This window comes from Scophthalmus maximus, chromosome 10 (genome assembly GCF_022379125.1).
Source record: "Scophthalmus maximus strain ysfricsl-2021 chromosome 10, ASM2237912v1, whole genome shotgun sequence".
Taxonomy (NCBI): domain Eukaryota; kingdom Metazoa; phylum Chordata; class Actinopteri; order Pleuronectiformes; family Scophthalmidae; genus Scophthalmus; species Scophthalmus maximus.
This window is the reverse complement of record NC_061524.1, coordinates 20205317-20232262: the sequence shown is the minus strand read 5'-3', so window position 1 is coordinate 20232262 and position 26946 is coordinate 20205317. Positions and strand designations below refer to the sequence as shown.

Here is a 26946-nt window from a genome sequence, read left to right as displayed (position 1 = left end):
TTTAAAAAAGAAAAGAAAAAATCCTTTAATATCTGCAGAAATCCAAAGGTGAATCATGATTTAGTAATTTACTGACATGACAAATTAACAGCAGAAGCATAAGAAGGAGATGAGGAGGCTGCTCCTGCTTCCATTTGATGAATCAATCGAACAGATTAAATATATTCATGTTGTGGGACGCTGGAAACCGCAGCAGATAGTTTGTCTCCAAATGTGCCGTTTGGACATAAATTAAATTATATCGCTTGAAATCAAAGTTTCAACAAAGAGACCAGTGAAGTACATTTCCCAGAAAGCACCGTGACTCCTCCACAGCGAAGGAAGCAAAACCCCGGTCGAACAAAAGGAGGTGGGAAAAAAAAAAATTTGAGCCGAAATAAAGATGGAAATTAAAATTGAATTTTTCAAATAAATCAAGCGATGGAACAGAGAAAATGTCCGTCAGTTAAGGAACGCCGTCCGTGCCTTCACGTCTGTTTCCACGGAGACGAACCATGGATGACTTCCCTAAGGCACAGGATGAGACTGACGTGTGTGTGTGTGTTGATGTCACATCCACACGATGTTCAAATCAAATGTGGAAACGTGAGACAGCAAGCAGCCGACGGGGTGAGACGCTGCTTTTATTCTTCATCATTAAGAAAGATGACGTCACGGTGACATCAGGTTGTTGTTTTCAACTGGTCGTATCTGTCGCTGCGTCTCTGAATCGGTGGCTGGTCCCAATTGGACAGTTAAAACTGTGGGCGTCGATTTCAAAGCTAAGATGAGGTCACAGGAAGTGAAGAGGACGATACACAGTTCGTCTCCACGAGCTCCGGGCCTCTTACAGGGTGTGTCAGTGATTGGCTGTGACGGTCCACAGCTGGAGAAGCGGTGCGATCGGATCGTCCAGCTGATATCGTCTCCGTGACGCCGCGTGTTGTTGTTGTGACGCACATGGACACGACACGCGTGATGTCAGTTTTGTGACATCATCATCATTCTTCTTCTTCTGATGATGATGATGTCACACGTTCACGTCTGTTTTTCTTCTACTTTTATTAATAAATTATGTTTTCAGTGATTTTAATGGAACGGAGTTCCTAATTTTGTTCCTAAAACATTGAAACTGTTTCCATTTATTCACAAATGTTGAACTTTAAAAAGAAAAGCTTATTCTCAAGCAGGTTTTTCTTCTGTTGTTGAATAAAGGGACTAAAAAATTATATTAATTCAGATTGAACATGTGCTGAGGCTCAGGTGTGGAATGACGTCTCAGAACACGGGACCTTCACGTGGAGCAAAAATGAGAAACAGAACATTTCACAGAAGCTCGGGAATCGAACCTTGGCGTGTTTGTTTGTGCCGCCGTGTGGTCGCCCTGCCCTCCGATAGGAGCCAGTTCAAAACCGGGGTTTCCTCCTGAATCACCAGCCTGCTCAGTGGTCGCTCTGTGGCGGTTTGCCCCATCAGAGGGAATCAATGCCACGGTTCGGTAGTTAACATACTGGGTACTGGTGTCTGTCCCAGCAGCCACCTGGTCCTCTCACATTAAAGGCCGAGAGCGTCCCCCGGTCCCAGACCGGGGGTTTCTGCACCTAGGAGGATCTCGCGGGACAAAAATCAGTCAGCGAGCTCCCTTTCACCTTCATCACCTCCTCCGCGTCTTCCTCCAGACCTCGGCGTCTCAAGGCCCAGGCGGCGGCAGGGTGAGGGGGACGGGGTCATACCTCGTGGAAGCAGTCGGCGGGCGGACTCCTCGCGGCGCCCCTCCACCTTTCCACCATCTTGATGGCCTCGGACACCAGGCAGACGGACGAGGTGAGACTCACCAGGAACAGCAGGTCTGAGCGACGGAAACAAAAACACAAACGCGTTCGTCACTACGAGGTGATCATCACCTGTTCTGTGTCACAAACATCTGGAAATAATGGACTTGGGGCAGAACCAGTCTTGTGATGTTTCGGTGCAGTTCTCTCTTTACACATGCTAACATGCTAACAGAGTAGCAGCTGTGTTCTCTCACCGAAGACGCTGAGGCTCTCCGTCTGGAAGACGTTCTGCAGAGGGGGGAAGTAGATGACGAGCAGCTGCCCCATGATGGAGGCCAGCACTGCGAAACAGAACGTCCTGTTGCTGCACAGACCCATCTCGTGCACCAGGCGAGTCTGAGGACCACGACGACACACACACACACACACACACACACACACACACACACACACACACACACACACACACACACACACACACACACACACACACACACACACACACACACACACACACACACACACACACACACACACACACACACACACACACACACACACACACACACAACTTCACACACCCGTAATCAGCACTGCCGTTTTATTCAGCGTCTTGTCCTGAAGTCTCACCTGCGAGCGAGAGCTCAGAGCGTTGAACATGTCGAAGAAGACGAAGCAGGTGAAGGTCATGGTCGTGTCCCGAGGAGTGATCACGTTGTCCTGCAACTGAAACACAAAGAGCCACGTTACAGAAGAGTGCTGCTGCGAGCGACAGAGAGCAGTCTGCAGCAGAGGGAGGAGGAGGAAGAGAAGAAGAGGGAGGAGGAGTAGAACAAGGGAGTAGAAGAAGAGGGAGGAGGAAGAGAAGAAGAGGGAGGAGGAGAACAAGGGAGTAGGAGAAGAGGGAGGAGAAGGAGAGGGAGAGGAGGAGGAGGAGAACAACAAGGGAGGAGGAGAAGAGGGAGGAGGAGAACAAGGGAGTAGGAGAAGAGGGAGGAGGAAGAGAAGAAGAGGGAGGAGGAGACCAAGGGAGTAGGAGAAGAGGGAGGAGGAAGAGAAGAAGAGGGAGGAGGAGACCAAGGGAGTAGGAGAAGAGGGAGGAGGAAGAGAAGAAGAGGGAGGAGGAGAACAAGGGACTAGGAGAAGAGGGAGGAGGAGGAAGAGAAGAAGAGGGAGGAGGAGAACAAGGGAGTAGGAGAAGAGGGAGGAGGAAGAGAACAAGGGAGTAGGAGAAGAGGGAGGAGGAAGAGAAGAAGAGGGAGGAGGAGAACAAGGGAGTAGGAGAAGAGGGAGGAGGAGGAAGAGAAGAAGAGGGAGGGGGAGAACAAGGGAGTAGGAGAAGAGGGAGGATAAGGAGAGGGAGAGGAGGAGGAGGAGAACAAGGGAGTAGGAGAAGAGGGAGGAGGAGGAGAACAAGGGAGTAGAACAAGAGGGAGGAGAAGAAGAGGGAGGAGGAAGAGAAGAAGAGGGAGGAGGAGAACAAGGGAGTAGGAGAAGAGGGAGGAGGAAGAAGAAAAAGAGGAAGAGACAGAAGAAGATGATGATGATGAAGAGAAAGAAGATGAAGAGGAAGAAGAAGGTAATAATGAGGAAGAAGAAGTAGAGGAAGAAGAAGGTGAAGAAGAGGAGGCCCACCTCCCTCCAGAAGACGAACAGCGTCCCACAGACGATGATCATGGCCGACACCAGGACCTTGACGATCAGACTCCGGGTGAGGATGCTGTCTCTGACGTTACGAGGAGGTTTTCTGATAACGTCCCGGTCGACAGGCTCCACCCCCAAACTGAAGAGGAGGAGGAGGAAGAGACTTTGTCAAACCATCTATTTGTTTTATTGAACTTACTCACAGAAATTGAATATATTGTCCATAACTCTGTGTTCATATAAGAGTTATATCTAGTTCCATGAGTTGGACCCGACCTCCGTGTGAGTCTCCATGTGTCTACGTCGTGTTGAATACGGTTGTTGAACTAAACGCTCCAGAATACGTTGCGTTCACATTGAATTTTCAGACGCTGCCGGAAACGGGAAATGGAATCAGCGGTGTGCGCCACCAAGTGTCCCCTGTCGAGTGCTCAGTTGGTTGCGGCTTTTGCGACTTTACCACTAAATGCCGCCAGAAAATTAAAAGAATCACACACAGGGACGTTGTCTCATTCAAAGTTGACGAAAAAAACATTGGTTCTTTGTTGCAGGTGATTATAAAATTAAATTTCTGTGAATAAGTTCTTATTAATATTAAACACTGTAGCTTTAAGTACATGATCTGAAAATGACACAACACCACGAACACTCAGACAGGTCGAGGGGGCTCCTGTGTTCTGGGAGGTGAAATGATTTTGTCGGTGGAGTCAACGTGCGACCCTTCAACACGAAGCTCCGCCTCTGTAGGAATCAGACTCAGGTCGTGATGATGTGACCCATAACTTTATGATCGGTCACTTTCATTAGACACGTTTATTTGTGTCGGACAGAAGACAAAAAAAAGTAAGAAGACGTCAAATAGAGAGAGCTGCAACAGTTATCGATTAGTGCTCGATCACCTAATTAACCGCCGACTATTTTGATGTTCGCTTAATTGGTTCAAGTAGTTTTTGTACCTTTGAGCCGGAGGTCCGTCCATGATGATGTTGATCCACAGGATCTGCATGGCGTTCAGCGGGTTAGGGAAGTTCATCAGCGTCGCCAAGGAGATGAGCGTCAGCGCTGCGATGCTCCTGGAGGCGGGGGCGGAAAAAAACAAGATGGCTGCCGCGTTCCACAGAGAACGTCGGGTGAACAACGACGACCTTGACTCACGTGCTCAGCTGGAAGCGGACAAAGTTTTTGATGTTGTTGTAAATTCCTTTTCCTTCCTCGATGGCCAACCTGGACACACAACGACAAATATATTATTATTATTATTATTTATTTACATTTTATGACTTTACTTCACTTTGAAACTTTCATGGTGAAGCATTAAAACTCGACCCAAACGGATTTCAGGCAGCGTTTCCTAAGATGTCGTTATCAAACACTTATGGCAAAGAAACATAATTGAGACTTTCATTTGAAATAAAAACAGCAAATGAACAGTGACACCGACGTGTGTCGTATAACAAATGTTTCGGGCTCAAAAGGCAGCTTATATTAAAAATTATTACTGTCAAAAATGCCAATTCAATGACACAGTTTAATTATCATAGATGCAAGACATATGATTTCAGAGATGAGTTCCTGTTTTTAATAGTTTTGTGATCAGATCAAACCAGTTGAATCTCACAGCAGATGAACTGAAGTACCCGTGAGATATCTCAACGATTCAGTTTTATTATGAAACAGAGACTTTATTAATCTTTACTTTCAGATCCGTCGATCCATCGTGTTCATCACTGGTTCGTTTTATATCTGGAACTTTAACGCAGGACTCAGAAACATTTACATTTCAAATCTCCAGACTTCTCGGCAGATTTTTCGGACCCATATTTGAAATCAGAGTAATAAAAATTAGCTATAGATGTTCATTAAGTTAAAATTATTTATATAAATAAATAATTTCAAAATCCAACATATTAACATCCTGACCGTGTCTGTTATCATGTTGCACTTCAGAGTCACGGTTTCTGCAGGAGGTTGATGGTGTTGTTTCACGTGTATTGATATTGAACTAATGATGCTGTTTTGTAGGTCATGACCCCCCCCCCCGACTCACATGATGGTCTGGAAGTCGTCGTCCACCAGGATCATGTCCGCCGCCTCCTTGCAGACGTCAGTTCCAGTCTTGCCCATCGCGATACCGATGTCGGCGGCCTTCAGCGCCACGGCGTCGTTCACGCCGTCGCCCGTCATGGCCACCACGGCGCCGATGTTCTGGAGCGACTACGGAGGCAGAGAGACGAGACTTTACACGTTCACGAACGGACTTTGGGCTTCCCATCTGAAGCCGAAAATGGAAAGTTTCTTTGGTCGTTCAATTTCTGATTTCACAAACGCGTGTCTCAGATTTGCCGACAGACTTCACAGTTCAGGCGGTTGAAGGACAGTTTGGGAGTCTGTGATTCGTCGCTCTCACCTTTACGATCTTCAGCTTGTGCCTGGGACTCGCTCGGTAAAACACGCCGATCTGCAGAGAAAGAGGACGACGTCAGGTCACAGACAAACGCGAAATGTGTTTGGTGATGTGGACCGTTCTTGTGTTGGAATCAGAGGTTCAAAGAACTTCACAGGGATCAGGGATCATTGCCCTAAATTTGATTCTGAAAACTTTTAGGGTCCAGATGTCCTGCTTTTCGTACACAACCCTCATGGTCTCTCTGATCCATGTCATCGGTTGGAGGCCTCGTCACGTGAGCATTCACATACACTGGTCACGTGTGTTAGTATAAACAGGAAGCAGATTTTTTTACTCTAACGAGCGACGGTGAGGTGGTTGACAACGTGTGTGTGTGAGTTAGTGTGTGTGTGTGTATGATAGTTCGTGTGTGAGAGTGTGTTAGTGTGACTGTGTGTGTGTGGTAAGTGTGTGTGTGTGTAAGTGTAACTGTGTGTGTTAGTGTGCGTATGTTAATGTTTGTGTGTTTGTGTGTGTTAGTGTGTGTGCTCTCACTCTGGAGACGATGTGTGAAAGCTCCTGGAGGTCGAGTTGATCGACTTCGTCTCCAGACAAACAGAGACATCCTTTAGAGAAAAGACCGAGACGACTCGCTGCAAAAAAACAAAAGAAAAAAATCATTGACAATTTGCTTCACATTGTGTGACAATCACTTGAGCATCAGGCTCCGGCCCCTCTCTGACCTATCGACACGGCCGTCTCCTGCGAGTCTCCGGTGATCATCTTGATGGCGACTCCGGAGCCGATGAGCGTGGCCACAGCCTCTTTGACCCCAGACCTCGGGGGGTCAATGATGCCCACCAGACCCAGGAAGGTCAAGTTCCCCTTCTCCGACCCGGACGCGAACGCCAGCACTGTGGCCGCGAGGATAGAGAGAGAGGGAGGCGGAGTGAGCGGGGGGTTTTAATACAGAGTTAATATGTCACTTTTGATGATGACAACGCGGTGTCGGGTTGTTGTCGTCACCTCTCAGTCCGCCGCTGCCCATGTAGCTGATCTGCTGCTGGTACAGCTCCCTCTGCTGGTGGGTGAGGGGAAGCGTGGAGCCTCGGCTGTTGTAGGAGCCGCAGAAGCGAATCACCTGCTCGTACGCTCCCTTCATGAAGTACAGTCCAGACTTGTCCTGAGGACGGGTCAGACCCGCTCATCAGTTTGTTTCTTGTATATATATATATTGTATATACAGTATATTGAACGTGTATAAGCGTCTGCCATCGCAGTCGATTAATCCTCTTAAAATTGTATTCAAGTGAAAGAAGGAAATGATGAAGAACTCACTGAACAGTTTGAGAAAAAATTAAACTAATCAGTTGATCAATACAAGAAAAACAAATCTGTATTTTCATTATATTAAAAGGCCACTGGGCGGCGCTGCAGACAAGTGTGGAATAGAAACGACTTTATCTTAATCAAACATGCGACTTCTTTTCAAATAAATCTGTGGAAATATCTATCTGAGGACAGTCATGATGTTTTAATATTCAGGGATCAGCTCTGACACCGAACACGGGGAGGCAGAGATGACCGTGTTGGTTTCAGACCTGCTGGCTGCGGTGAACGCAGCGGACGGACATCCACTTCTGCTCCGAGCTGAAGGGAAGCTCCTCCAGACGGACGTACTCCTGCTGCAGACTCTCCAGCCCCATCTGGAACACAAACATCTGGATCAGACAAACTGAAGCCTGAGAGCCTGTGTTCTGTGTCCTGACCAGCAGAGGGCGACTCTATAAGAACGTGACTCTACGTCTCACTTGATTTATAAATGTCAGGAAACATTTTCCTGAGGAGTCTTTTTCAACACAAGTGACTCCGCACACTTTTCGAACGGCTCTGGTTACGAGGTGTATTTCCCCTTCGTTCATTTTCTCCGTTGACGTTTCATAAAATCTTTATATAAAGAGTTTTAATCCCAGAACCAAGACAATCAGCTACGAGATGAACCGTCTCCATCAAACGCTTTAATTATTCAGAGCCAAAAATAATAGAAAGAAAAGGCAACGGTACAAGACTGTGAATGTAATTATTGAGTCGTTACCTTCATGGCGAGGGCGATGAGCGCTCCCTCTGTCGGTCGTCCCAGTAGGGTGTGATTCCTGATCACCGAGTCGTTGCACACACAGCCGACCTGACGCACGCATGCACACACGCACGCACCACGCACATACACACTGACCAGTGAATGTCTCTTCTACAAACTTGTCCCTTTACTTCAAAGTGTCCGCCTGTGCAACCAAACCCGGACAAGCAGAATTAACAGTGTTTCCTGATGAACTCACCTCCACGATCCTGCTTATTGAGGGGCAGGAGAAGCCGTGGATGATCTCTCCGTCCAGTAGAACGTCTCCTTCCCTGTTGTAGCCGACACCCGTCACCTGCAGGACAACGTCACGTTAACTTCCCCCCACAAACTCACACGTTCTTCACGTCACCTCCGGAGGCTCCAGTGTTTTGAGAACAAACCCGACGCTCTCACTGGATTCCAGCTAAATGACTCACTGTCTGGTTTTCCTCTTTGCAAAAAACACAGAAAACTACGTCTTGTGTACTATGTTCTTGTACGTCTAGGTGTTACGTGATCTGAGGCAGAATCTGCACCTTCAGACATAAAACGATCAGGAAACAAAGAGCTCTCTGCGTTTGTCTCCTTCACGTCGGTTATTCTTAAATGTAAACTCGGCCGTTTGCCGTTCGCACCTCAGCGTGGAGCCCGTCGGACGAGAACAGCTGAGTGACGGTCATCTCGTTCTTGGTCAGAGTTCCCGTCTTGTCAGAGCAGATCACGTTGCAGCAGCCTGACGGAGAAACACAACAGCACACCAGATGAACATCAAGAAAAAAAAGATCTGAAACTCTCAAGTGGAAGGAGATGAGTTATGAAGCAGGTGACAGCACCTGCAGTTCAACCGAGTTCATGGTTCACAAAGCTTTGAAGTCAAACACTGAGAAAACGAACATCATCCTCGAGCAGAAGACGGTGCGTCTCGTCCACGATTTCTGGAAAATCGTCTAAAAACGGGGAGATTTATCCTCGACGTTTTGAGACAAATCCACTTCTCATGAAACCTCAAATAGTTTTGAGTTTGGGCCCAAGTAGTTTTTTTGTTTCGCTGCTCTGCAATAATGCAGAGCTGCAACAGTTCATCGATTAGCAATGGACTACTAAATTAATCGGCAACTATTTTGATAATCGAATAAGTAAAATTTTATGTGAAAATCAAGTCAAAATTCTCTGATTTCAGCTTCTTCAATGTGAATATGTTCTGGTTTCTTTGCTCCTCTGTGACAGTGAACTGAATATCTTTAGTGTGTGGACAAAACAAAAGATAATTTTTTGGCTTTTGGGGAAACACGATGGAACGTTTTTCACCATTTTATGAACCAAACAACTAATTGATTAAAACAATCGTTAGTTGCTGCTCTGCATTAATGTGACGTCAGTATTTCGACTCTCTCAGCTTCGCTGATGTCAGCCGAGGTTTTTCCTCATCTCCGACACCGCTGACCTTCCTGGGAAGTTCTCCCAGTTTAAAATGACAACAATGTGAAATGTCTGTATGAATCAGAAACGGGTTATAAACGATGTGGTTATACAAACACGTGGTAACTTCTCGTCTACTCTTGTGGTGACGGAACCGTTGTGGACCAAACTCATTCTACATGTGTTTGCGAGTCTCGTACCCAGAGTTTCCACGATTGGCAGCTTCTTGATGATGGCTCTTTTCTTCACCATGCGCATCACGCCGAGCGCCAGCGTCACCGTCACCACGATCGGCAAACCCTCTGGGATGGCAGCGACCGCCAGACTGAGGGAGACAATCACAGAGAGAGAATCACAAAGAGAGGAGATCTCCCCCCATTTGTTTACGACCAGTGTTTTTCTTTTCTTCCACATTCAAAAACGTTTTTCATGCCTTTATTTCTGAACGTCTCGCTTCCAACAATCTGCAGTCATGTAATGTTGTTATACAGAAAATAAGAGAAGTTAAGATGAGAGATAATAATCACAACAACATTTGATCAACCAGAACGTTTGTCACTATGCCAAAGGTCAGTTAGTGATATTCTTTCACTTATAATCTGATAACAGGAGCAAACTACAGACGAGTTCAATCATTTACAGCACGCACGCACACACGCACACACACAGAATCTAGAGTCTGGATTACTTCTCCCTGGTTGATGTTTGTTCAACGAGGCGGCGGCCTAGAGACGGAGAGCAACCATCAGTTAGTTACCTGACGCCGATGGTGAACATGTCCAGGATCCTCTTCCCCTGCAGCCAGCCCACAAGCATGATGACCCCTGAAACACAGCAGGCAGCACACGGGTCAGAGGTCACACCGAGGCGAGCTGCAGACGCTGGAAGGCTGACGATGTGAAAACTCACCGATGATGCCGAAGGAATAGAGAGAGAGCTGCTTCCCCAGCAGGTCCATGCTCTTCTGGAGAGGCGTCTTAGGAGCCTGGACAAAAAAGATACAAACACGTGTTCATGGACGTACAAGAAAAGTGACAGTAAAACGTTCCCACGCCATTTATTTGCCACCGATAAAACACAGTTCAGTGTTGAGTCAGTCACATGGTTCTGCTTTGAACGTGTGATCTTCTGTTTTGAAATTCAAAAACTGTGAAATTTGTCAAAATAGAACAAATTTAAACGTGCGACTTCAAGAGTAAAGTTTTATGACTTTGGACTCAAATGGTAGAAAGGAAACACTTATCTTTAAAGCCACAGTGTGTAATCTTTTATATTTCGTTGGATGCATTTGCAAACCGCAACCATCTGAGCGACCGACAGGGGACACTATTGGCACGTTTTTACATATACATGGGCTGTACAAAATTCAACGTATTCTTGACCGTTTAGTTCAACAACCGTGTTGACACATGGAGACTCACACGGAGGTCGGGTCCAACTCATGTCACTATATTTAAGTCATGAACACAGTTCTGGACGATATATTCCATTTCTGTGAATGAGCACACTATTACACACTGTAGCTTTAACATTAGGGTTGATATTTAAAACCTTTGTAGATGAGGTTTTTGTACATTCATTTAACGGCTTATTGGTTGTTGTTTTTAGGAAGACGAGGAAGAATTGAACCAGCTTCCCAAATCTGAAAACTCCAGAGCTGAACCGGAAGTTGCTGTTTTTCGTAGAACAGGCCACGGATTTCCTTTTCTCCTCAGTTTGAATTCGGGGAACCGTTACTGTACCTCCTCCGCTTGCATCATCTTGAAAACTTCCCCGAACTCGGAGCTCTCTCCGGTTCCGATGACGATGCCCTGGGGAAGAGTTTAACTGCTTTAAACCAGGATCACACTTGCATGAGAATAAACGCCATGTTTGTTTTCACATGATAGTCATTTCTGAATCTCCATTACTGAAGCTTCTGAGCCTCTCAACATTGAGTTGATTTGTGCTCATCACTTATTTTGTCCTTTGACAGAAAGTTTTACGAAAATCAGAACAAGACTTTTTCAAACGTCACCAGGAGAATGGTTTTTTAACAGCTAAATGAAAATATAAAAAACGGAACTGAGTAACACAGGGGTTAAAGACTTCAGATGGAGGAAAAGGAGCCTGATTGGTCCGGTTGCTACCTTGGCTTTGCCGCAGCGCACCAGCGTCCCCATGAAGGCGACGTTGATGCGGGAGGCGATGTCTCCGTTGGAGGCCGCCGGCTGGTGGAAGGTCGATTTGGAGCAGGGGGCGGTCTCGCCCGTCAGACTGGACTCGTCCACCGACAGGTCGGTCGCCTGGGGGGCGCACAGGGATCAGCAAACACTGATCAATACATTTAACTGGGAAGGAGGAGCTGGGGCGACATGTCCAACGCCGTGATGACGTTCTTTTAGGATTGAGAGAAAACTTTATTGGACTCCAGAGGGAATACAGAAAGAACGAATATTAAAAATATTACATAACATTAAAAATGTAACGTAGTCATATTTTCAGCGTGTTTTCAGCATGAGCGGCTTGTCAGAGACAGCTGACATCTGTGCTCACTAATGCCCACAAATCATCGAGTCGCAGCAAGTTGGTGGAAAATCAGCGTGAAATCGGGGCTGGATCGCCGTGTGTGAACTACTAATGACGCGATCGCCATGACTAGCCGACATCCTTCAGATATCTAGCAGGATAAATATCTGGACGCGTCGGGGAACCATCTCCTGAAGCGTGAGCGGTGATGTGACAGGCAGTGAGAGCGTCGACCAGGAAACCAACAACACAACAACACTCTTCACACATATTCTCTGCCTTTTCCGTGGGTCTGAAAAAAATCCTCAGGCAGATCATCTGTCGTGTTGTGCATTTCCACTGCAGCAGATGACAAGCTTGACCTCGAGCCGACTTTGATGCAGAACCACATGTCAACGCGTCAAGTTATTTCTCTCTGTCCGCTCAAACTACTTCCTGTTTCTGACCCTTCAACATAAGAGTTTCCTGCAATATATTGAATATATTGAAGTTTCATTCTGACGTCCATGGTGAAAGTGACACATTTCCTGTTTGGCTGTGTGTATCGTGGTACATTTCTACGTTCGGCTCATCTCGTTGGTCAGATGCGTCGGAGGCGGGGAGCAACAACGTGTCCTGCGTTCGGGACAAGCTGCTGCACTTTGTATCCCAGAATGCAAAGCAGCCCTGGCTACAGGAGCCGTTCGGCTCAGGGCCGGTCGTCTGGTTCAGATCGAGGCCGGACCGCAGGCTCGGTCCAGCTCCTCGGTGCAGAGTTCACACCCGAGTGACATAAAACGACTCGCACAGAGACGGGAAAACCCAACATGAGGAATCAAGCAGCTCACTGAACTTTTCATTTCAGCCCGTTTCTTCACAGTTCTACGAGTGAACAACCTTTAGTTTCCTGTGAAGAATCAGAAACTAGAAATAAAACATGAACAGTGTTATAATAAGTTTAGCTTCCTCAGCTTCATTTAAACCTCCTGGTTCTCAACTGCACTAGTACAAACTGAACACTGGACATATTGTCCCTTTATCTCTGACTAAATATCAGATTCTTTCCAGGAAATTGTTTTTATAAAATAAAGCATAACGCTGTGGTTTATATACTGAGAAGCATCTTTTTATTTCTGAGGACAACACACATCCATCAACATTTCTGCAAATGCGTCTGTGTTTTCCCTTTGACCAGACATCGCGTGTAATGACCCCCTGCACAGTCTCAGGTAGGAGAAAAGTTCTTCATCGGGACAAAACGTTTCTCATTTCAGTGAGTTTGTTTGATTTCTGTTTGGATACATCAGCCTGATCTACGACGTCATAAAATCCTGCAGTGATGTCAGAGACCTGGGCTTTCTATCCAACAACTAGAGAGGCGCTTGTCAAGCCAGAGAAGTGTGTAAGACAAGGGGATGATCAGGTGACTGTGTGTGTGTGTGTGTGTGTGTGTGTGTGTGTGCGTGTGTGTAAACAGGATGTTCCTGGAAAAACATAGATTCATGTTCGTTGCACTGTAAAAATATAAAAGGTCATAAAAAGAACTGCAGTAGAACCACGTCCTAACAAAGGGCTTTATGGTAAGGATTGAACGTTTGTGTTTACACTGTGTGTGTGTGTGTGTGTGTGTGTGTACCTCGAAGAGGCGGAGATCTGCTGGGACTCTCTCTCCCACCGACAGACACACGGTGTCTCCAGGAACCAGCTCTCTGGCCAGCAGATGCTCCAGGTTCCCGTCCCTGACGCTGAGAGAGGAGGAGGATCAACTCTGATTGGTCACAGACACCGGGGGGGGGGGGGGCGCTTATGACCAGTGTGTTGGACTCACCAGTGACATTCTGGAGGCACCAGCTTCCCGAGCTCCTCCAGAGACTTCTCCGAGCGGTATTCCTTCAGACCGGGGAAGAACATGCAAGGGCCATTAACTCACACACACACACACACACACACACACACACACACACACACACACACACACACACACACACACACACACACACACACACACACACACACACACACACACACACACACACACACACACACACACACACACACACACACACACACACACACACACACACACACACACACACACACACACACACACACACACACACACGACTCACCTGGACAAAAGCAACTGTCACGACTATGATGATGGCCTGTAGAAACAGTACAAAAACATGATCATCTCCATGTTGCCGTAGGTGAAGAGCGTAATATTACACTCTGTTTTTCCTTCACATATGATGACGTTCTCTTTACTGTTTATGGATTTGACCCCCGCAGAGAGAATGTGTTTTCACCTCTGGCCCTCTGTCTGTCTCTCTGTCTGTCTGTCTGTCTCTGTCTGTCTGTCTCTCTGTCCCTCTTTCTGTCTCTCTGTCCGTCTGTCTCTCTGTCCGTCTGTCTCTCTGTCCCTCTTTCTTTCTCTCTGTCCGTCTGTCTGTCTGTCTCTGTCTGTCTGTCTCTCTGTCCCTCTTTCTGTCTCTCTGTCCCTCTTTCTTTCTCTCTGTCCGTCTGTCTCTCTGTCCCTCTTTCTGTCTGTCTGTCTCTCTTTCTGTCTCTCTGTCTGTCTGTCTCTCTGTCCCTCTTTCTGTCTGTCTGTCTGTCTGTCTCTCTTTCTGTCTCTCTGTCCGTCTGTCTCTCTGTCCCTCTGTCTGTCTGTCTCTCTGTCTGTGTGTCTCTTTCTGTCTAATGCAACATGGATCAGGACTAAGGGGGAGAGCCAGGAACGTCTGATCTCTTTCTGTAACATTGTTTTTTAACGTGTTCAAAGATTCACAGAGAATAATTCATGAGAACCATCAGACACGTTTACTATAGTCTATGATGAGAGAGCGCTTTGGGGATTGGTTGAATTTATGGGCCGTTGTTGTTGTTGTTGTTGTTGGAGGTTGGTACGTTCTGTTTTTTCACTGTAAATATCACCACTTTATTTTCAATATATTAGGATTTGTTCCAAGTTTTCACAAAGGTCTTGTTCCTGTTGATCAGTGTCCAAAAACAAGTAGAATTCATATTCTACTTGAGTTAAATGTTCTTGGAGCAAGGGGCAGAGAATCTGTGTGTCTGGATCTCTCCCATGTGCAGTTGTTAACAAAACATTTAACAACTGTTGTTTCAGTTTCCTCTGGTGCTGCAGCAGGTTTTATATCAGCAGACAACACTGCTCTTATAAAACCTGAACCAAACATCCTGGTGTGTCCTCACATGATGCCCTGCTGCCAAGAGCCCAACGTACAAGTGTAACAGATCCAGTTCATGTGGAAACAGTGAAGTGGAGCAACACTGTGCGGCTCCCTGTTGTTCACAGCCAACAGACTGTGATCAACAGGGATAACTCAGGAGTTCTCAGGATTACAGAAACCATCAGGGCCCTACAGCTTGTATGGACAGTATCAGCGCTCAAGTTTACTGATATGAAATCTTTTAGTGTACAGAATGAATGAGGCCTTTATCTTAACACTTTGCGTGAAATAAATGATGTTTATTTTCTTAATTCCAGCTCTATATATTTGGTTGTATTTGAGTTTTCTATTTTATTTATAGTCATTTATTATAAAGTTTATGGTATCAAGTCTCAATTACATTTATTTGTCATAAAGGTTTAATAACGACATCTCAGGAATCATTATCCAGGAATCCATATCGGTCGGACTCTAGAAGAGATGTAAGGTAGTGTAGGCCAGAGCAGAGAAGAAGAAGTGATGTCAGAAAGAGAGAGAAAGACAGAAAGAAAGAAGAAAGAAAGAAAGACAGAATAGAAAGAGAGAAAGACAAAAGAAAGAGAGAAAGACAGAAAGAAAGAGAGAAAGGGTCAACACCAGCAGTCTCCTTCATGATCCTCATCTTCCTCTCTAATGACACTGCTAAAAAACCCTCAACACTCACCAGAAGTTCAGTGAAGTTTTCACAGGGAAGAAGAAGATGAGGAAGAGGAAGGAGAAGAAGGAGGAGAAAAAGGAGAAGGGGGGAGAAGGAGGAGGAGGAGAAGTGAGACAGGGAAGGAGAAGAAGGAGAAGAGGGGAAAAGGAGGAGAAGAGGAAGAAGAAGGGGACGAAGGTGGTGGAGAAAAAGGAGAAGAGGGGGAAGAAGGAGGAGGAGAAGGAGGAAAAGAAAGGGGAGAAAGAGGAGGAGGAGAAGGAGGAAAAGAAGGGGGAGAAAGAGGAGGAGGAGGAGAAGAAGGAGAAGGAGGAAAAGAATGGGGATAAAGAGGAGGAGGAGAAGGAGGAAAAGAAGGGGGAGAAAGAGGAGGAGGAGAAGGAGGAAAAGAAGGGGGAGAAAGAGGAGGAGGAGGAGAAGGAGACGAGGAAGGAGAAGAAGGAGAAGGAGGAAAAGAATGGGGATAAAGAGGAGGAGGAGAAGGAGGAAAAGAAGGGGGAGAAAGAGGAGGAGGAGAAGGAGGAAAAGAAGGGGGAGAAGGAGGAAAAGAAGGGGGAGAAAGAGGAGGAGGAGGAGAAGGAGACGAGGAAGGAGAAGAAGGAGAAGGAGGAAAAGAATGGGGATAAAGAGGAGGAGGAGAAGGAGGAAAAGAAGGGGGAGAAAGAGGAGGAGGAGAAGGAGGAAAAGAAGGGGGAGAAGGAGGAAAAGAAGGGGGAGAAAGAGGAGGAGGAGGAGGAGAAGGAGACGAGGAAGGAGAAGAAGGAGAAGGAGGAAAAGAAGGGGAGAAAGAGGAGGAGGAGGAGAAGGAGACGAGGAAGGAGAAGAAGGAGGAGGAGGAAAAGAAGGGGGAGAAAGAGGAGGAGAAGGAGAAGAAGGAGATGAGGAAGGAGAAGAAGGAGAAGGAGGAAAAGAAGGGGGAGAAAGAGGAGGAGAAGGAGAAGAAGGAGATGAGGAAGGAGAAGAGGACAACAGAGAGGAACAGGCGACTCACCACGGTGATGCTGATGGCGTCGTCAAACTGGTGCATGAGGACGCTGATGACAGCCGACGCCAGCAGCAGCAGGATGAGAGGATCTTTGAACTGAACACAGACACAACCAGAGCGTTAGGACACAACGTGAAGTGAGCGAGTTTAAACTCGGGGGTTGGGGCCGCTGCAGAAGTACGAACTGAGACTCGTGACAAGACGGAGCTCGCTGACTGAAACTACCTCTTCACAGTGTGACGCCAACATTCAAATCCGTTTCCAAAATGACCCAAACCTGGTGAACCATGAGCATGAATATGAGAGGGAGTTCATTTAGACTTTCAAGTCATATTAAAGGATTAAAAAGGGCGTTTTGGGGCAACTTGACGAAAATCAAACTCGGCCAGACGGATAAGTTTGTTAATGTGAAGTGGACGATGTCAGTCGAGTGTTTGCTCGTCTCCTGACGGAACAATGTCACTGTGGACGAGCCTCCAGACATTTCATCAGGGCCCAGATAAAAATAGTACGTTGGTTTTGTGTTGGAGCTTCTCTCGTCTGATAAAATGTGGACTGAGGCGTCAGCAGCGTGCATGCGCGTGTCTGTGCTCACACACACACACACACACACACACACACACACACACACACACACACACACACACACACACACACACACACACACACACACACACACACACACACACACACACACACACACACACACACACACACACACACTGAAGGATTTTGGGCCATAAACTCATCAGCTGCTGTGACACGTCGTAGACGTTGGGAGGAGGATATATACAAACTGACACACAAGTGACACTTTCACATTGACTTCGACGTGAAAGTTTGTTCTCAGTGAATAGAAAATAAAAGTCTGTGTCGAGACTCCTGAGGCAAAAACAGTAATTCCACCTCGCAGCAGTCGACCGGTTTCACCTGTGAGGTCAGATTGCTCCATTGTCGGTGGAGTCTGGTGTGTTTGAACAGAGCGATGTGACTCTTTGACAAAGAGCTTCGTCTCTGTAGGAAACACATCGTGATGATGATGATGTCAGCGGCAAAAAACAAGCACATGCAGTTTTTTGCTGACAAAACTGCATATCTCTGGAAATAGATCTGATACCTGTGAGATGTATTTCCTCCATAGCGGCTCCTCCTCACTGATGTCGAACTCGTTCCAGCCGTGGTAGACCCGTCTCCGGCTCACCTCCTCCTGGGTCAGACCCGACTGCAGGTCAGCCTGTCGCCGCCAACACAACACATACGTAACATGTCAACAAATGACTGGACGTTAGGTTGATGTGCAGCTGCCTGTCGGGCTGGCTAACACGCTGACAGGCTAACCTTCTAACACTAAAACCTTCTAACAGGCTAACCGTTGAACTGCCTAAAAGGCTAACTGGTTAACAGGCTAACTAACCATCTAACCAAGCTGGGCAGAGCATCTCCAGGTCTGTGTAGCTTAGCAACCAACTGCAGAGTGAACAAGTGTCATGTGACACGTGTATTTTCAGGTGTGTTTGTCTGCAGGAGATTGTGAGGTTTGTCTAAGGCCGACAACACGATGAGAACGAGCTTGTTCATTGGTTTACCACAGGCGGAAATATGAATCTACTGTACAAACCAATCAAGTTGTGATCTCTTATTGTGTTGCGGTCACAACCAGAGCTCGAGATCGTTTTTGATACAGAGCTAGAAACGCTCGTCTGGACGGAGGTCGATTTCCTTTTCCGTGGGGGCGGAGTCTCGGTGCATCGTACAACGTTCTGCTGTTAAGTGAGATGTCTTTTTATGTTGAAACAAATCTGTAAATACAGATTTTTGGTAATTACGGTTATGTATCATCCTAGTTCAGTTCCCATTAAAGTGACTCAGCAGTGACGGAGTTACTGAGTTAGAGCTCAGTGGAAACTCGTGTTATTTTGTCTGTGAATAAATCATCAGTAGTTTGTGAGCAGCTGTGTGACACTGTACCTGCAGGACACACGCTACTTCGTTGACGGGGAGCTCGCTGGCTTTTCTGGAGGTTAGTACCGGGACCATGGTCTCATCTTCACTGGAGGGTCGTCTCTCGGAAAGCTGCGACACAAACAAACACACAGAAAGAAGAAGTTGTTCTTCAGTTGGCTCCAGGATATTTATCTGTGGAGGAGGTTGGTCTGGAAATCACATGACCTCCTTCGGCTGACCTGACATCGCGAGACGCTCGGCCGCCTGGAGCTGAAGGACACTTCGGACACTTCAGCGACTTGTTTTCATTCTGTCTATGATCATAAAACTCCAGGAAACTAAAGCTGACGTGACTTTACACCCTCAAAAATACGGTTGACAAAAAGGACTTTGTCAGCAGGATTATCTGGACGGGGGCGGCGCAAGGATTCAAAAAATCTCTTTCTATAACATCCTGAAATAGATCTTAAAAAAAAAAAAGAGAGAATAATTCATAGATCTAAATGAAAAAAAATCACGCATATTACAAACTAGAGCAATAGACATCAATTCAGTTTTGTCTTGTGTAATGAGAACTCTGCTAACACACACTTCCACAGTCAGAGGCTGATCTTCATGCACAATGAGGAAGAGGAGGAGGGAGCGTTTAAAGACAGCGGGAGACAAAAGGACAAGTTCAGCTGCGTTAAAAAAAGAAGGGAATAAGAATACAAAACCCAAGGGGTTAGAAAACAGAACAAAGCCGACTTAAACTTTCAGTCACAAGGAAGAAGAAGAAGAAAAAAACTTTCATTACTTTGTCAGCTCATTTTTCATGTCGCTGAGAGGAGCTATTTAAAAACACAAGGTTTACAGTGAGTTCACTTCAGCAGCCTCGTGTGTGTGTGTGTGTGTGTGTGTGTGTGTGTGTGTGTGTGTGTGTGTGTGTGTGTGTGAGAACAGGATCACCGAGCGAGGACAACTGATTTTCTTAGAGTGTATTAATGAAGAGGAGGGAAAATGTGACGAGTCCTGTACAGTTAAATGTCTCTTTCACCTCGCCTGATGAAAAGTGTGAGACCACAGACTGCAAATAAAACTACAGACTGTAAATAAAACTACAGACTGTAAATAAAACTACAGACTGTAAATACAACTACAGACTGCAAATAAAACTACAGACTGTAAATAAAAAGTGACGTAGTCACCGGGTCTGAAAATGAAGCCAATGCTGAGGTGCCTGAAGCCTGTAATCTGTGTCCTGACCAGCAGAGGGCGACTATGAGAACGTGACTCTACTTCTCACTTGATCCATAACGTCAGTAAAACATTTTCGTGAGGAGTTTATGGTTCAATCGCTAGTTTCAAGTCTTCTTCAACACACGATGTTCATTCCGTCTTCCGTCTGGTTCGCGTGAAAAAACCCAACATGGCGCCGGTCACGATACTAAACTCGAGGCTTCACGGCAGCGGGCGACGTCACGGCGGTGTGACACGTGCGTGTGAGACAAACCTGAACTCCCTGTCCTGCAGCCGCGCAGGTGAAGTAAAATTTCAGGTATTTCTCATCTACAGACAACATTTTCACAGCAAGAAAAAAGAACTAGGACCAAACAGTGAGCGGCTCTGACCTGACTGACGGAACCTGTCCAGAACCCGACAAACATTCAGCTCCTGGTCGAATCAGCAGGAAGTTAAAAGACAAATAAAATGCAGGTTCCTGCTGCTGCTGGAGAGAAACACGACCCGAGAACCTCCAGTTAACCCAGACGTTACAGACCGACCTGCAGCAGAACCGGAGGAAACTGGACCAGGGCGACAAACGTCATGCGAACACAGTTCACCTACATCCTCTGCTGCCTCGGTGCCTCTGAGCAAACTGAACCGTCCTCTCCAGCGGTGACGCGGTGAGCTGAAGGTGAGAGGATTGTCTGTGATTAGTGACCGGAGCTTAAAGAGGAGGATCCACCGCAGGGACCGGGGGGACTGCAGGTCTGCCCCCTGCAGGACGGGAGGGCAGCTGCAGCCACAGGCTGAGGGCTTCTACGCAGGGACGTTCATTTTGTTGGCCCATAATATCGTCCGATGTGTTACGTCGGTATCGGCGCTTATGTTTACCGATATGAAGTCTTTTCTTGTACAGTATAAACAGGAGCTGCAACAGTTTTTTGATTAGTAATCAATCACTAAATTAATCGCCAACTATTTTGATAATCTATGAATCGCTTCAGGTTGTTTATATGAAGAAAAAAAAGGTCAAAATTCTCTGATTTACGCTTTGAAATGTGAAGATTTTCTGTTTTTTTGCCTCTGTGACAGTAAACTGAATATCTTTGGTGTGTAGGCAAAACAAAACATAATCTTTTGGTTTTGGGACATACATTTTATGAACCAAACAACTAATGGATTAATGGAGAAGATAATCAACAGATTAATCGATTATGAGGAAAAAGCCACATCACCAGCACAAAGCAAAGCACATCCCATAATAAAGGTAAAGATTTGACCTGATAACAAACGGAGCAGGTTTCTACTGGAGGTGATTTCGTCCCTTCTGACTTTCAAATATGATTTTTTTTTTACAAATTAACATTAATAAATATCATCTGAGGTCGTTGGACGCGTCCCAGAGGCCTGTGGTGTTTCAGCCTTCATCCTGCCCTCATTACAATCATCATCATCATCATCATCTCGCTGTGGCTGCGGATAGAACCAGGTCAAACTCTATTCACAGCCGGTGTGGGCCGAGAGCCAGATCCCTGCAGCGACGCTCGTTTGTCCTGCAGCACCTCGACTCCACATCGGTCTGGCAGGGCGTTGAACTACAACCACCCGTTCAAAGTAGACATCGTTACTCCGTGTGAGTAGTGACTCATGAGAGCCGTGACACAGGTTTGGCAGGAACTCGCCCAAACCACATTGTTGGAAGCAGAAGAATGTGACGGCAGGAAGTAAGATCAAACTCAGGGAGCTGGATGTGACGCCTGCATCACTGTGTGTCTAATAAAGTTTCTACAACCTCTGTTCTTACAACAAAAAGTAGTCATGGTGACGAGGCCTATGTGTTTACACCCAACGTGCCTCTGGAACTATTCAGGATCATATGAACTGTTGAGTCCAGGTGATCTCAGCTGCACAACGATGGACGTTACGCAGGTTCGTCCACGCGACACTAACACACATCACGTGGCGTTCAGGTACACTGGTCACGTGTACGTGTAAACAGGAAGTAGATTGTCTTGGTTGTGCAGGTTTGAGCTCTTCAGCTGCGCGGCCTCTGGAGCAGCAGGGTGGTTTTCAGAAGCAGATAAATGTGGAGGTGACGATGTTCTTTCTGGCCAAACGCCGCCACCCCCCCCGTTAACGATGTGCTTCGCCAAACTGCCGGCGTTTCCTTTCAGATCCCCCCCCCCGACTGGCCGCTTTCAAGGTCGCAGCAGGAAGGATGCGGACGCCCGCTACGTGAACATCGGCGGACAGCGACGAAGTCGATGTTCACCACTTAGCTTGTCTAACGTAGTGACACAGAGCCACGAGGGGGGGGACAGGCAGAGGCAAAGTAGGTCAGAACCAAAACACCAAAGTCTGGACTCGGAGACGAGATTCAATTAATGACTACGGAGACACGAGGCTCCGTCCACGAGGAGTTCTTTTCTGAAAGAAAGACACTTATTTTGTGTCTTTAAAACTGGAGCGGCCTATAAATATATTCACCGATTTCACACCCACTTTGTTAGAGGAACTTCACAGGAAAGAGCAGGAGGTGAAAAGAAGGGAGGTGGAATCAGTAACTGTGGTAAGCTCCGTCATTAGACCAGAATCAACTCCGTGATGAGAAATAAGTGTTGGAGCCCCGACCGGAGTGCTTCTGATAATAAAAGTACTTTATTACGGAAGCGCTGAACTGCCACAGAGGAATTAAAAATATCTTGCGACATATTTCTCTCGATACAACAAGAAAGTTTCACGTTAAAACGAGATCTGTAACACGTCTCATCTGGGAGGCTGAGGATTTGTGAGACACGGGGAAGAGCTGAGCACGTTCTTATGAAGTGGAAATCTACTTGTTTCCTAAAATGGAGGAAGATCATTTCGGCCGCTTTTACTCGCGACCCCGTTCTTTCAGTCAGGTGAGAGTCGGCACGTATATCGGCCGGTAAATCGGAATTCATCACAACGGACTGACACAACGCCCGTCAATCTCCCGCTCTATTCTCCCCTCGCTCGTGAACAAGAACCCAAGATACTTAAACTCCTCCACTTGGGGGCAGCAGCTCAACCCGTAGAGAACAGTCCACTGCCCTCCGGCAGAGAACCGCGGACTCGGACGTGTTGATCCTCATCCCGGGCCGCTTCACGTTCGACTGCGAGCCGCTCCAGTGATCCCTGGAGGTCACGGCCCGATGAAGCCAACAGAACCACATCGTACGCAAAAAGCACAGACGCAATTCCACTTTGGAATTCGGCTGTTCAACGCCAATGTACAACGATTTCTTGTTTTTGTTTGATTTAATCTACCTTCAAGCAACGATCACCATCAATCTTTCTACTACGCTCAGACCTGGTGCTTCTCGCTTTTCTGCAAAGGTCAATTTTAAAAAGGAGCAGCCAGAACCAGCGGCCATAAAGTTTCAGACAGAGTCAAACTGAGTGTTGAGGTCAAACATGTCAGGTTTATCTGTAAAGCTTATTTATAACAAGAGTTGATACAAAGGTGATTGACGATGACAGCGAACGACAGAATCGAGAAGAATGAGAGAGAAAATGCAGTAAAAGCGTCAGAAGATAAAAGAAGATTAATTGACACATTAACAGAATCATAAGACAGAATCAAGATTAATTATAAAGCGGTTACACTCTTGAATGATCGACAGTGGGACGAGACCCGACGTAGGACAGGAGACGAGCTCAGATCAGCTGATGTTAGTCTGTCACAGACAAATCATATCTGTGTATAATGTTTGGGGACATGGAAACTTTACTTTGACAGAACATTCAATTAGAAAATAGTATGGACTTAATTAAAGTTCTCTGTATTTATGTTCTCGTTTTAATTTATAAATATTTATAATAGAGTTTATGGTTGAACTGTAAAATATCAAACCTCGAGAACATTTCTTTGTCGTAAGGGTTTGATAACGGCGTCTTAGGAATCATTGACAATTGTTTTTATCAGTATCAGTATTTATCAGTATAATATGGATATTGGCCCCATAAATCCATAGTGTTCGATGATTCTTAACAGATTGTCTCATATATTCATCTAGGTTTGGATTAATTCGTTATTTTTAATGTAAAAAACAACAACGTTATGTATTGAAAAGGTTCCCCTACAAAGTAGAGCGAGCCCAACTGATATGGATTACAAGATTCCTTATGACAAACACTCGTTTAACATTGTAACAATGTAAAAACATAACTGCACATTTAAAGGCCAAAAATCAGTTGGCCGACACTACACATATATACTAGATATCGGCCGATATGAGCCTCCACCAGACACATGGGTATCGGCCGATATGAGCCTTCACAGACACATGGGTATCTGCCGATATGAGCCTTCACAGACACATGGGTATCTGCTGATATGAGCCTCCACCAGACACATGGGTATCTGCTGATATGAGCCACCAGACACATGGGTATCTGCCGATATGAGCCTTCACAGACACATGGGTATCTGCTGATATGAGCCTTCACAGACACATGGGTATCTGCTGATATGAGCCACCAGACACATGGGTATCTGCTGATATGAGCCTCCACAGACACATGGGTATCTGCTGATATGAGCCTTCACAGACACATGGGTATCTGCTGATATGAGCCTCCACCAGACACATGGGTATCTGCTGATATGAGCCTTCACAGACACATGGGTATCTGCCGATATGAGCCTTCACAGACACATGGGTATCTGCCGATATGAGCCTTCACAGACACATGGGTATCTGCTGATATGAGCCTTCACAGACACATGGGTATCTGCCGATATGAGCCTTCACAGACACATGGGTATCTGCTGATATGAGCCTTCACAGACACATGGGTATCTGCTGATATGAGCCTTCACAGACACATGGGTATCTGCTGATATGAGCCTTCACAGACACATGGGTATCTGCTGATATGAGCCACCAGACACATGGGTATCGGCCGATATGAGCCTTCACAGACACATGGGTATCTGCTGATATGAGCCTCCACAGACACATGGGTATCTGCTGATATGAGCCTTCACAGACACATGGGTATCTGCTGATATGAGCCTCCACAGACACATGGGTATCTGCTGATATGAGCCACCAGACACATGGGTATCTGCTGATATGAGCCTTCACAGACACATGGGTATCTGCTGATATGAGCCTTCACAGACACATGGGTATCTGCTGATATGAGCCTCCACCAGACACATGGGTATCTGCTGATATGAGCCTTCACAGACACATGGGTATCTGCCGATATGAGCCTTCACAGACACATGGGTATCTGCTGATATGAGCCACCAGACACATGGGTATCTGCTGATATGAGCCTCCACAGACACATGGGTATCTGCTGATATGAGCCTTCACAGACACATGGGTATCTGCTGATATGAGCCACCAGACACATGGGTATCTGCTGATATGAGCCTCCACAGACACATGGGTATCTGCTGATATGAGCCTTCACAGACACATGGGTATCTGCTGATATGAGCCACCAGACACATGGGTATCTGCTGATATGAGCCTTCACAGACACATGGGTATCTGCTGATATGAGCCTCCACCAGACACATGGGTATCTGCTGATATGAGCCTTCACAGACACATGGGTATCTGCTGATATGAGCCTTCACAGACACATGGGTATCTGCTGATATGAGCCTTCACAGACACATGGGTATCTGCTGATATGAGCCTTCACAGACACATGGGTATCTGCTGATATGAGCCACCAGACACATGGGTATCTGCTGATATGAGCCTTCACAGACACATGGGTATCTGCTGATATGAGCCACCAGACACATGGGTATCTGCTGATATGAGCCTTCACAGACACATGGGTATCTGCTGATATGAGCCTTCACAGACACATGGGTATCTGCTGATATGAGCCTCCACAGACACATGGGTATCTGCTGATATGAGCCTTCACAGACACATGGGTATCTGCTGATATGAGCCTTCACAGACACATGGGTATCTGCTGATATGAGCCACCAGACACATGGGTATCTGCTGATATGAGCCACCAGACACATGGGTATCTGCTGATATGAGCCACCAGACACATGGGTATCTGCTGATATGAGCCACCAGACACATGGGTATCTGCTGATATGAGCCTCCACCAGACACATGGGTATCTGCTGATATGAGCCTTCACAGACACATGGGTATCTGCTGATATGAGCCTTCACAGACACATGGGTATCTGCTGATATGAGCCACCAGACACATGGGTATCTGCTGATATGAGCCACCAGACACATGGGTATCTGCTGATATGAGCCTTCACAGACACATGGGTATCTGCTGATATGAGCCTTCACAGACACATGGGTATCGGCCGATATCGGCTCTCCTGCATGTAGTTATTAGCAATTAAACTATGAATATTCCAGTTTCTCACATGTCTCTGAAGTTCAGTGTCGTTTGACATCTACCAGGAAGGACATTTAATAATATAGATCATAATGACAATTCACAGGTTGTTTAAACAAACTCACTGTTACTGACGGAGAATTAATATCCGACATCGCGTCACCTGCAGCCACACTCGGTTAGCCTCGGTTAGCCTCGGTTAGCCGTTAGCTAGCACCGCCGCTCACAGGTTCCCTCTCAACAGGACGAGCGGTGGAAGCGGCGGACCCCGATCGGTTCTGCCGGTGAGACGACACCGAGCCCCGCCTCGCCCACCGCCGTGTCAACACGCAGCAGGGCCGCGGGTGGAGGGGGTGGAGGTGGGCGGGCTAACGCAGCAGCAGCAGCTACATGCTAACAGGCGCGACAACACCGCTCCACTCTCGGACCAACTCGACCTCACAGCCCCGCCGCCTCGCACCAGCCGCGGCCGGGCTTCTTTCCCTTTTTCCTGACTCCGGCTCGGTGTTGATGCCGCGTTCAGCTTCGCGGACCCCCGCCTGGACTCCGCGTCGCGGCCGGTCATTGGACATTTGTCACAGGTGAAAGTCAACAGTTTAGTCGAACTTACCAGCAGCTCCCGTTTCTTCAGCATCTTCCGTGAAGTCCCACCGCGGAGCGTCTTCCTGGGAGCGAGCCGCGTCCACCGTGTCAGGCTGCCCGTCTGCGGCCAAGGCGGCACTTCCGGAACGTCTTTCAAAATT

General features: G+C 46.7%; 1 protein-coding gene across 2 annotated transcripts; it reads right to left on the bottom strand.

The window, feature by feature from the left end:
- atp2c1 (ATPase secretory pathway Ca2+ transporting 1) lies at positions 1 to 26946 on the bottom strand. Of its 2 annotated transcripts, XM_035607542.2 has the most exons (28): positions 26814 to 26883; positions 20454 to 20517; positions 18651 to 18755; positions 17800 to 17916; positions 16689 to 16778; positions 13939 to 13974; positions 13638 to 13699; positions 13446 to 13554; positions 11452 to 11607; positions 11065 to 11133; positions 10232 to 10307; positions 10080 to 10146; positions 9523 to 9647; positions 8539 to 8636; positions 8121 to 8216; positions 7880 to 7969; positions 7386 to 7490; positions 6811 to 6967; positions 6528 to 6698; positions 6340 to 6437; positions 5806 to 5856; positions 5446 to 5612; positions 4554 to 4622; positions 4355 to 4471; positions 3390 to 3537; positions 2385 to 2480; positions 2009 to 2150; positions 1 to 1828 (listed from the first exon to the last, which is right to left on the bottom strand). In XM_035607542.2, the coding sequence occupies exons 3-28, from the start codon at positions 18717 to 18719 to the stop codon at positions 1707 to 1709; spliced, it is 2703 nt and encodes a 900-aa protein (XP_035463435.1). In that variant the 5' UTR covers positions 18720 to 18755; positions 20454 to 20517; positions 26814 to 26883; the 3' UTR covers positions 1 to 1706. The 2 variants fall into 2 exon arrangements, with proteins under 2 accessions (XP_035463435.1, XP_035463434.1); XM_035607541.2 differs by lacking the exon at positions 20454 to 20517 and having other exon boundaries at positions 26814 to 26946.

Excerpts from the sequence above, each read along its gene's own strand:
- atp2c1 (XM_035607541.2), bottom strand. The coding sequence starts at position 26,837 with ATGCTGAAGAAACGGGAGCTGCTG. Across the intron at positions 10,308-11,064 it reads AGATGATGCAAGCGGAGGAG|GCTCCTAAGACGCCTCTCCA; the intron begins GTACAGTAACGG and ends TTTTTTGTCCAG. Across the intron at positions 4,623-5,445 it reads GACGACTTCCAGACCATCAT|GTTGGCCATCGAGGAAGGAA; the intron begins GTGAGTCGGGGG and ends TTGTGTGTCCAG.